At 55.9% G+C, this 10812-nt stretch overlaps 1 protein-coding gene across 4 annotated transcripts in view; it reads left to right on the forward strand.

Moving 5' to 3' along the window:
* The window catches only part of Sptan1 (spectrin alpha, non-erythrocytic 1), a 76761-nt gene extending 65954 nt beyond the window's left edge, over nt 1-10807 (forward strand). For all 4 annotated transcript variants that reach the window (XM_042680982.1, XM_042680983.1, XM_042680984.1 and 1 more), the window contains 14 exons: nt 125-257; nt 2054-2152; nt 4252-4411; nt 4836-4912; nt 5392-5601; nt 5850-6146; nt 6280-6392; nt 6960-6977; nt 8971-9025; nt 9427-9623; nt 9739-9792; nt 9868-10014; nt 10100-10247; nt 10362-10807. In XM_042680982.1, coding sequence (XP_042536916.1) covers nt 125-257; nt 2054-2152; nt 4252-4411; nt 4836-4912; nt 5392-5601; nt 5850-6146; nt 6280-6392; nt 6960-6977; nt 8971-9025; nt 9427-9623; nt 9739-9792; nt 9868-10014; nt 10100-10247; nt 10362-10487 — 1834 coding nt within the window. In that variant the 3' untranslated portion in view covers nt 10488-10807. The remainder of the gene's footprint in view (nt 1-124; nt 258-2053; nt 2153-4251; nt 4412-4835; nt 4913-5391; nt 5602-5849; nt 6147-6279; nt 6393-6959; nt 6978-8970; nt 9026-9426; nt 9624-9738; nt 9793-9867; nt 10015-10099; nt 10248-10361) is intronic.
* Nucleotides 10808-10812: the final 5 nt, after the last annotated feature.

The raw sequence follows: 10812 nt of genomic DNA on the forward strand, positions 1-10812 counted from the left end.
TGAGGAGCACCTGTCTGCTGCCCCATAAACATGAGCAGCCATCTACATGCCCCACCTTTGTGAGCACCAAGTGCAATTGCCAACAGCATTGTGACTGGTGTGTTTTTCTATTTTGGGGAAATAGGGGTCAGCGGCTAGAGGAATCCCTGGAATATCAGCAGTTTGTAGCCAATGTGGAAGAGGAAGAAGCCTGGATCAATGAGAAAATGACCCTGGTAGCCAGCGAGGATTATGGAGACACGCTTGCTGCTATCCAGGTCAGGAAAAGTGAGGACGATGCCACAAACACAATGCTTCTGCCCACAGTCCTGATGCGTGGAAGCTGAAATCCTGATGTGCAGGCTGTGCAAGACCCCTTTCCTGATTCTCAAACTTTCTGGTGGCAGTGCTCCAGTCTCTGCCTCTTTCTACGTGGCTCTCTTCCTCTGGGTCTGTTTAACATTCCTTGCTGTGTCCAGATTACCCTTTTTTTTAGGACGGGGAAGTCTATCGTGGGGCCCTGGGTGCTGTCTCTGAGCTCTTCTGCTCAAGTCTATGGCTCTACCACTTTAAGCCACAGTGTCACTTCCAGTTTTCTGGTAGTTAGAGATATGCATCTCATGGACTTTCCTGCCCGCCTGGCTGGCTTCCAGATGAAATCCTCAAGTCTCAGCCTCCTGAGTAGCTAGAATTACAGATGTGAGCAACCGGCGCTCGGGTTTTGGGGTTTTTTGGTTTTTAGTGTGGGTTCTGGGCTTGAATTCGACTTGGGTGCTGTCCCTGAGCATATTTTGTACTCAAACTTGTGTTCTACCACTTGAACCATAGCTCCACTTCTGGCTTTTTTGATAGTTAATTAGAGATAAGAGTCTTAAGGACGGGCTGGGAAGCTGGCTCAGTGGTAGAGCGCTTGCCTTGCATGCCTGAGGCCCTGGGTTCGATTCCTCAGCACCACATAACCAAAACAGAAAAAAGCCGAAAGTGGCACTGTGGCTCCAGTGGTAGAACACTAGCCTTGAGCTGAAGAGCTGAGGGATAGCGCCCAGGCCCAGAGTTCAGGCCCCATGAACGGACCCAAAAAAAAAAAAAGAGTCTCAAGGACTTTCCTCAGATGTCAGCTTCCTGAATAGCTAGGATTTTAGATGTGAGCTGGTGCACTCAGGCTCCAGGTTTCCCTTTTTAAGGATATCAGTCCTGTTGGTAGATGATTCAGCAGATAATGGTCGGGTGGTCAGTGGTAGAGCAGTGCCTAACAAGCACAAGGCCCTGTGTTCAAACCCCAGTGCCAGGATATAATCATGGCCATGTGTTACCCTTCATCAGCTCATGTTAACTTACACATTCCATCTTCAAAGACCTACTCCAAATTCCTCAGGCCTAGAAATGAGAGCACAGCTAAGCAACTGTGGCACAGCCATAGCAACTCCCTAAAGTGGTAATGTTATCAATCACATCCCACCTGAAACTTGGTGGCTAAAAGCAGCAACCATTCTTCTTGCCCTCGAGTCCATGGTTTGGTGGGCATTTCCTAGGCAGCTTCTACCTGGCATCTTTCAGGCAACTGCGTTCACACAAGGCAGGCCTGGCTTTTGGATAGGCCTTCTCTGCCCCCTCCACTAGGCTTCTCCTCCTCCAGAAGGCTGCTCCAGGCTGCAGGGTGTTAGAGAGCATCCTACCCAACTTTCCCCTACCCTGGTCCAGAGGCAGCCCCAGGGCAGCCAGAGTTTCCTGCTGTCCTCCTCAGGAGATGCTGCCCATCCCCAGGGTCACATGTCCCGTAGCTCTAGACAGTGGCCTGAGGTGGCCCTGCTCTTGTCAGGATGAGTGAGGCGGGATGTGATGAGGTCACAGTCCCCCAGAAGAAGCAAGGAGGGCCTTCCCTCCGGGGCCCAGGGCACAAGAAGGAAGGCCTGCGGGTTCCTTGCAAGATGTGCCAAGTAAGTCATTGCTTTGCAACTTCATTTCTGGTGATCTAGAAGGAAAGGACACCGGATCCCTGAGGAAAGGCCCTCATCCCAGCCTCTGCCCCACCCCATCACAGATACTCAGCGGCTGACCTGCTGTTCCATTCCAGGGCTTACTGAAGAAACACGAAGCTTTTGAAACGGATTTCACTGTCCACAAGGATCGTGTGAATGACGTCTGCACCAACGGACAAGACCTCATTAAGAAGGTGAGCCTGCGGCCAGCAGCTGCCGTTTTGAGGCTTTAACTCACACTTCCTGCAGGAGCAGGAAATGTTTCTTTTTCTATTTCTCCCTACTGGTCCCTGTTACACTAAAATCTTTATTTAAAACAAAACAAAAAAAAGGAGCCTGGCCCTTTGGGAAGGTTCTTAGTGTCCCCCGCTCCTGTCTGTCACCTGTCGTGTTCTCCAGACAGGTCGTGAGGAGAGCACAACAGATGCTCCCAAGTTCCACCCCAAACAGACGCGTAAGTGCTGAGCCCGGTAGTCACACTTCTGAGGTGCTTATTATTTCTGCTGGAAGTAAGGACAGGTATCGCTTTTGGGGAGTTTGGGGCATTAGAACTCTCAAAATGACTTCTCAGTAATCGAACCTCTTTTTTATTTTTTGGCCAGTCCTGAGGCTTGAACTCAGGGCCTGGATTCTGTCCCTGAGCTTCTTTTGCTCAAGGCTAGCGCTCTACTACTTGAGCCATAGTGCTACTTCGAGCTTTTTCTGTTTATGTGCTACTGAGAAATTGAACCCAAGGCTTCATACACGCTAGGCAATTACTCTACAACTAAGCCACATTCTCAGCCCAGACCTCTTTTTAGAACTTGTAAAAAATATGCAAAACAGAGCCAGGTGCCAGTTGCTCACACATGTAATCCTATCCCTTTAGGAGGCTGAGAGCTGAGGACTGTGGTTTGAAGCCAGCCTGGGCAGGAAAATTAAGCAGCAGAAAACCAGAAGTGGATCTGTGGCTCAAGTGGTAGAGCACTAGCCTTGAGTAAAAAAAGCTCCAGGACAATACCCAGACCCTGAGTTCAAACTCCAGGACTAGAAAAAAAAAGGGGGGGGTGGGGGCTGAGAAGTTGGCTCAGTGGTAGAGCGCTTGTCTTGCATGCATGAGGCCCTGGGCTCCATTCCTCAGCACCACATAACCAAAAAAGAAGAAAGCTGGAAGTGGCACTGTGGCTCAAGTGGTAGAGCGCTAGCCTTGAGCTGAAGAGCTGAGGGACAGCGCCCAGGCCCAGAGTTCAGGCCCCAGGACTGGACCCCAAAAAAAAAGAGAAAAAATCCAGATCATTAGAGAACTTTCATTCTGGTCCTACTCAGCATGAACCAGTGTGAAACTCCTCTCAGACACAAGGCTCCCCCCCAGGAGAGAGCTGTGAGGTGAGTGGATTTTTATTTGTGTGTGTTGGTGCTAAGGCTTAAACTGTAGGCAATGAGCTGTCACTCACTGGGCTGTGTGTGTGTATGTGTGTGGTTGTGGGCTGCTGTCCCTGAGCTCTTTTGCTCAAGGCTAGCGCTCTGCCACTTTGAGCCACAGTTCCGCTTCCAGTTTGTGAGTGGTTCATTGGAGATAAGAGTCTCATGGGGACTTTTCTGACTGGGCTGGCTTCAAACCATGATCCTCAGATCTCAGGGTAATGCGTGACCAGTTGAGCCACAACTTTTTTTTTTTTGGTCCGGTCGTGGGGTCTGAACTCTGGGCCTGGGCGCTGTCCCTCAGCTCTTCAGCTCAGGGCTAGCGCTCTACCACTTGAGCCACAGCGCCACTTCCGGCTTTTTTCTTTTTGCTTATGTGGTGCTGAGGAATCGAACCCAGGGCCTCAGGCATGCAAGGCAAGCGCTCTACTACTGAGCTACCTTCCCAGTCCCTCGAGCCACAACTCTTGTTCAGCCCTTTGGATGGAGTCTCACTGACTTTTCTGCCTGGACTCACTTTGAACCATGATTTTCTAGGTCTCAGCCTCCTGAATAGCTGTGGTACAGATGTGAGCCATCAGTGCCAGCTGTGACTGTTCTTTAGCGCTTCATTTCTTAGCCTCAAGTTTTCTTCTCTCCAGACTTCTCTTAAAATTCTGGGGTAGCCTATAGATATTTTCAAATTGTGTTTTGGTTTTGGTTTTGGTTTTTGTCTATCATGAGGTTTGAACTCTGGGCCTAGACGTTGTCCCTCAGCTCTTCAGCTCAAGGCTAGTGCTCTACTGCTTTGAGCCACAGCACCATGTCCGGTTTTTGGTGGTTAATTGGAAATAAGATTCTCTCAGGGCTCAGGGAGGAAAGGGAGGCTCACCGTGCTTTTGTCCCTAAATAGAACAATCACCACGAGGAGAACATCTCTTCAAAGATGAAGGGCCTGAACGGGAAGGTGTCTGACCTGGAGAAGGCTGCGGCCCAGAGGAAGGCAAAGCTGGATGAGAATTCAGCCTTCCTTCAGTTCAACTGGAAGGCTGACGTGGTGGAGTCCTGGATCGGTGAGCAGCCTTGGCAAGGCCCAAAGTGTCTCTCCCACCCAGGGTACCGTGATGGGTATTTTCCCATGCAGCTGGCCCTCCGCCGGATCAGAGCTTACCCATGGGCAGATCTGGCCACCAGCTGGGAGACATCCTAACACTGAGGCCTGACGGTGATAGGTGCAGCCCAACAGAGTGGGCCCATCAGAGCCACACAGGCTGTCCCAGCCAAGCTCTCTCTAGGCCCTGCAGGGCACTGGATTCTGTTATTGGGGTCAACGTGACCTCCAAGTTAGGAGGACCTCTCACGGCACAAGAATGAGGCCCTAAGTGCTGTGTCAGAGGGGCTGAAGCGGAGGAAGTCACATCCGTGTCAGTTCTGTGGTGTTCCTTTCCAGTTTCTCTTGCACAGGAAGGGGTGGGAACGTTACGCTTGGTTTTCCAGGTGAAAAGGAGAACAGTTTGAAGACAGACGATTATGGCCGAGACCTATCTTCAGTCCAAACACTCCTCACCAAGCAGGTGAGTCTGACTGTTCTCCTGATTGGTGGGCTGAAATCACCGGCAACCCCATCTCCTAGCACCCCAGCATTCCGATAGACAGGTAGCTCTCATCCCAGAGCTTCCAGAACAACTGGGGGAGCAGCGCATCACCGTGCATCTGCATGGAGGCTTGTGGGGGACTCAGGGCTGGGCACTGTGGTCTCGGGTACAAGGGACACCTCTGTCAGTTGGACAGGCCTCCCTAGGCGCAGCCATAGATGAATAAACCAAAGGTGATCACGTGGCAGGGCCTCTCATGGTAGATACTCCGAGCCTGGGAGCTGAGAAAGAGGGGAACCCAGTCTGAGGCAAGGCAAGGTGGCAGCGGGGGGCGGCTCCAGGCTGGCTGCCATGAATGCCTGGGGGCCATGCCTGTGCCAGCTGAGCCAGGGCACTGCGAAGAACACAGCCAGCCCCATTGCTGTCGCCACAAATCACCTCCTCGCTTCTCATTGCAGGAAACGTTCGATGCCGGCCTGCAGGCCTTCCAGCAGGAGGGCATCACCAACATCACAGCTCTCAAAGACCAGCTGCTGGCCGCCAAGCACATCCAGTCGAAGGCGATTGAGGCTCGGCATGCCTCCCTCATGAAGAGATGGAGCCAGCTGCTGGCCAACTCAGCCACCCGGAAAAAGAAGCTTCTGGAGGCCCAGAGTCATTTCCGCAAGGTGAGAGGGCCTGTTGGCAGGGATGGCAGACCTGACTCCCCGCCTTCTGCCGTGCGGTGCCATGGTCCTGTGAGGAAGCACGGGCCCAGAGTGGGCCGAAACCAAGGCACACAGACCCTCTGCCCTCTTGTAGTTGCTCCCCAGTGAGAGGAAGCAGCAGCGAGCAGAGCCGAGCAGAGCCTGACTCCTACGAGCCTCGTGCGCTCTGCCCTGCTGACTCCTGACTCTCTCTCCTCTTCTGCTTCCAGGTGGAAGACCTCTTCCTGACCTTCGCCAAAAAAGCGTCTGCCTTTAACAGCTGGTTTGAAAATGCTGAGGAGGACCTGACCGACCCTGTCCGCTGCAACTCCTTAGAAGAAATCAAAGCTTTGCGCGAGGCCCATGATGCTTTCCGCTCCTCCCTCAGCTCTGCGCAGGCTGACTTCAACCAGCTGGCTGAGCTGGACCGTCAGATTAAGAGCTTCCGTGTGGCCTCCAACCCCTACACCTGGTTCACCATGGAGGCCTTGGAGGAGACCTGGAGGAACCTGCAGAAAATCATCAAGGTGGGCCTGCCCCCAAGCGCTTGCTGCCTGGCTTCTCAGCCTTACCCCTGCCCCTCCGAGAGTTCAGACCACCTCCCAGACCTGGGGCCACATCTCCACTCAGCCATCTGAGACCAGGTCCCTTTGGTCCTAGGAGCGAGAGCTGGAGCTGCAGAAGGAGCAGAGGCGGCAGGAGGAAAATGACAAGCTGCGCCAGGAGTTTGCCCAACATGCCAATGCCTTCCACCAGTGGATCCAAGAGACCAGGTGCCTGCTCTGTGGGATGGGCTGGGGAGAGCTCTGGTCCTGGAGGCTAGACCCCACAGGCCTCCAGCTGCCTAGCACCCAGAGCTCTGCAGGGCACTGGCGGCTCACACCAGTCATCTACACTCTTAACTACCCAGGAGGCTGGGATCCGAGGATGGAGGTTCAAAGCCAGCCCGGGCAGACAACTCCTGAGATTCTTATCTCTATTTATCTAACACAAAGCCAAAAGTGGAGCTGTGGTAGGAGTGTGAGGCCCTAAGCTCCAGCCCCGTTACGTTCCATTACATAAAAGCCAGAGACCAGCGTGCTGCGGGGTGAAAGCGTGGACTGCTGTGGACACGCTGTGGTTCATCTCCCTAAAGCAAAGCTGATAGAAGTCCCAACTGAGCGACATCTGGGACTGTGCATGGCCCCGGACTGGCCCCAGCAGGAATTGGGCAACATTGGCACAGTTGATGACAGAATGGTACTGATGTTGGTTTTGTTTTTTTGTCTTCTCTCTGTCCCCTCCTCCCAATTGCCGCTGCCTCCGGACCCCACGTGTCATGGCTGCTCGGATCCGCACAGAACGTACCTCCTCGATGGGTTAATATTGTCTTCTTTTTCCGGGCTCGTGGTGTGGTGGTCTCGTGTGCTTGTTCCCTGTGCCCCTCGTCCCCCGTGGCCCTCGTCCCCCGTGGCCCTCGTCCCCCGTGGCCTGGCTTGCAGAGGATCCCGATAGGATCCTGCCCCCCTTGTCCTGTCACCTGACGAGCAGCGCGTGCCCTCCCTGCAGCCCCTGTCCCTATGAAGCCTGCTGTGGCCGCCAGGCGGGGTGCCACTCTCACCTTGCCCGTGGTTCCTGTCCCTGCAGGTGGGGACGCGCTGGGCAAGGGGGCCAGAGCCGAGTCCAAAGACTCCAGGAATGCCATGTCTGTTGGGTTACTGGGATTCATCAGCCTCCTCTGCCTGTTTCCCCAATGTGTCCCCAGAGACCATAGTATCCCTAGATGGTCAATGGGCATGAGGCTGCTGACAGCTGAGGACTCGGGCTGGGTGCAGTGGGGAGCTGTACAGACCCCAGCTGCCCCAGAGCTCAGAGCCCTAGCAGAAGGCAGGGACTCCCATTGTTACAATGGGGGATGGAGACAGGGCTTGGAGGAGCCCAGAACGTTGCAGGGCTGTCCCCGATTCTGGCAGGGGCCTCTTTGCAAAGCCCAGGCCTCTGCCCAGGCCTACCATACAGGCCAGGCTCACTGAGCCAGAATGGCCTAGCTGGCCCCCAAAAGGTCTGCAGATGGCAAATACACGCATCAGGGGCATAAAGCTGCTAATGGGAGAGCGCTTCCCAAACCAGTCAGGGCAGGAAGGGAAGAACAGCAGCATCCCGCCGCCCGTGGCTGGGGCACAGGCTCTGCCCTCTCGCGCTGTCTGCTGCTCTGGTCTTGTGTGCGCTGTGCCGTGCCCCCTCCCCCGTGGCTCCTCTCAAGCCCTGTCCCGCCTGGCCCAGTGCCCTCGTGACCTGCCCCAGGGTGGGCCGCCAGGCCACTTCCTGCTTCCCCCCGGTGGCAGGGTCCCCTTGCCCGTGCGCTGCCAGCTTGGGCTGTGGCGCGTGTCTCGTGTGCTCTTGCCTCGCCCCCTCTGGTGTATTCATTTGGTTTCTTTTCTTTGCATAGCATAGCATACCGTCGGGTCATTCGTGTCTATCAGTATGAAGTTGGGGATGATCTGTCTGGAAGGTTTTTCTCCTCTTATTTCTCTTCTTCCCTCACTGTGGTTTTACCAATGCACTCTGGACTTCCCAGGCGGCTCTGCTTTCTGACTAACCCACGCCCTGGCCGCTTGGGAGGAGGGTCTGTCCCCTCCACTGCACTGGCCCTGCCTCCCGCCCCAGGTCCTGGGGTGTCCTTTTCCCTGGGGACGGGGCCTGCCTGAGTCTCGCCTGCTGGGGTAGGAGGGGTCGTGGTGCCTTGCCTTGCTGGAGCACTTTGAACTTGGGCATCTCTAGGGCTTGCCCTGGCTCGCTGGGCTCACACGGGTGAGCCACGGCAAACGTGGGTACAGCGGAAACGGGGCTCAGACTAAGGCCGTGCTCACCGTGTGACCCTGCCCCTGCACGTGACCCCTACTCGTGTGTTGTCTTCGTTCACCAGTAGCCTGTGGCCTCACTGTTACCCTGGGGAGGGGCAGGCGCAGAGGCCCACCTCGCTCTCAGAACGCAGCCCTGGCTAAGTGTAGATGGCAGAGCCCGGGTTCAGGGTTCCGTCTCAGCGATGCCAGTCCCACCTCAGCCCGTCAGCTCACTCAGACCTGCAGGAGGCTCCGCCACACTGCGGGCCCTGCCGTTATCTGCAGAGAAGGGTGACCAGCTAGGCCAGCAGCCCACCTACTCCCACGGGAGACAAACCCACTTTGCAAATGGCCCCTGGAGGCCCAGAGAGCCAAGGGGCTCTACGCCAGGAGACCCAACCTGGCTCCGGGGCCAGTTAGGAAGAGCAGGCCCACGCACGGCGCTTCCTCAGGGCCTCGTTCAGAGGAAAGTCCATCCTGAGCTGGCTATTGAGGTCAGGCCCCATCCTCACTGCACTTCTGTGTCCAGGTCCTGCATGGTGGAAGAATCCGGAACCCTTGAGTCCCAGCTGGAGGCTACAAAAGTGAGTGACCCTAGAGCTTTGGGCCCAGTGCCAGCCCTCTCCCTTCCCACCCCTGCCCCCACCAGGTCTGCTCTTAGGCGCAGAGCCTCATTCTCTTTACTTAAAGCTCCAGGGGCTTTGAGAGTCTTTGGGCTGGAGGTGAGAATCAAGTGGTGGAATTCTTGCCGCCAGCCACCTCAAGCTAAATAATGTCTTCTATGGTTGCTGCCCTTCATGGGAAAGCACAAGGCCTTGCTGTCCACAGTAGACTTGGCCAGAAGTCCACCCGCTGGCTCCAACTCATTTGGATTGCTGCACTTCACTCCAGTGCTGTTCCCTTTCCAGGAGGGAGGGAGGTTGTACAGACTTGGACAGGTCCTAAAGGGGAGTCCTGTCCCCACACTTCTGTGCCCTACCCACAGCGCAAGCACCAGGAGATCCGAGCCATGAGAAGCCAGCTCAAGAAGATTGAGGACCTGGGAGCCGCCATGGAGGAAGCCCTCATCCTGGACAACAAGTACACCGAGCACAGCACCGTGGGCCTGGCGCAGCAGTGGGACCAGCTGGACCAGCTGGGCATGCGCATGCAGCACAACCTGGAGCAGCAGATCCAGGCCAGGTGCCTGAGGGAGGAGTGCCCTGGGGGAGGGGGTACTGGTACTGCCACACGGCACGGCAGCCAGGGCTGGTGCGCAGAAGGGAGGGCCCCATCCCTACTACTGCCGGTCTTCCAGGAACACGACAGGGGTGACGGAGGAGGCCCTCAAGGAGTTCAGCATGATGTTCAAGTGAGTATGGCCCCAGTCCGGTGGGGCAGATGGGCGGCAGGGCCTGTGCGCTGAGCAGCCTGGCCCCTGTTACAGACACTTCGACAAGGACAAGTCTGGCCGACTGAACCATCAGGAGTTCAAGTCCTGCCTGCGCTCCCTGGGCTACGATCTCCCCATGGTGGAGGAAGGAGAACCCGACCCGGAGTTTGAAGCAATCCTGGACACCGTGGACCCCAACAGGTAAGCTGTGGTGACAGGCGACGGGCGGCGCAGGCCTGGACTCCGCCCACCCGGCTGCTCACGGTGCCCGCCCCGTGCCCTTCAGGGATGGCCACGTCTCCCTGCAAGAATACATGGCCTTCATGATCAGCCGCGAGACAGAAAACGTCAAGTCCAGCGAGGAGATCGAGAGCGCCTTCCGGGCCCTCAGCTCCGAGGGGAAGCCATACGTCACCAAGGAGGAGCTCTACCAGGTGAGCCCCGGGCAGGTCAGGGTCCCCGGGCTTGCAGCAGGCTCGGGCACAAGTTCCATTACACCTGGAACTTGAACTCGGTGCCCGCCCAAGCTGACTGCTCCCTCCCTCCAGAACCTGACCCGGGAACAAGCGGACTACTGCGTGTCCCACATGAAGCCCTACGTGGACGGCAAGGGCCGCGAGCTCCCCACGGCCTTTGACTACGTGGAGTTCACCCGCTCGCTCTTCGTGAACTGATCTCGGCTAGCCTGCCCCCCACACTGCTTGCCCTGCTGCATGTGACTTCCTCTGTGCCCACTGAGAATATTCCACACGCTTACTTCCAGTGTAACCGTGAGCCTGCTTAGCGTGGTTAAGACTTAGTAGAAAACGGTGCTTCCATAAACCGCTCTGGTCTGGTCACAATCGCCATGTTGCTGTGGGGACCCACACGTGTGTCTTGAACCAGCTGCCCTCATTCCAGCCTAGAAAACCCGAGCAGCTGGCTCCCTCCGTCCTGTCCCCCCACCCTCGTTTTCTGTTTTCATGTCAAAGACAATATTCTGTTTTCATGTCAAAGACA

This window comes from Dipodomys spectabilis, unplaced genomic scaffold (assembly GCF_019054845.1).
Source record: "Dipodomys spectabilis isolate Male_0828 unplaced genomic scaffold, ASM1905484v1 ptg000067l, whole genome shotgun sequence".
Lineage (NCBI taxonomy): Eukaryota > Metazoa > Chordata > Mammalia > Rodentia > Heteromyidae > Dipodomys > Dipodomys spectabilis.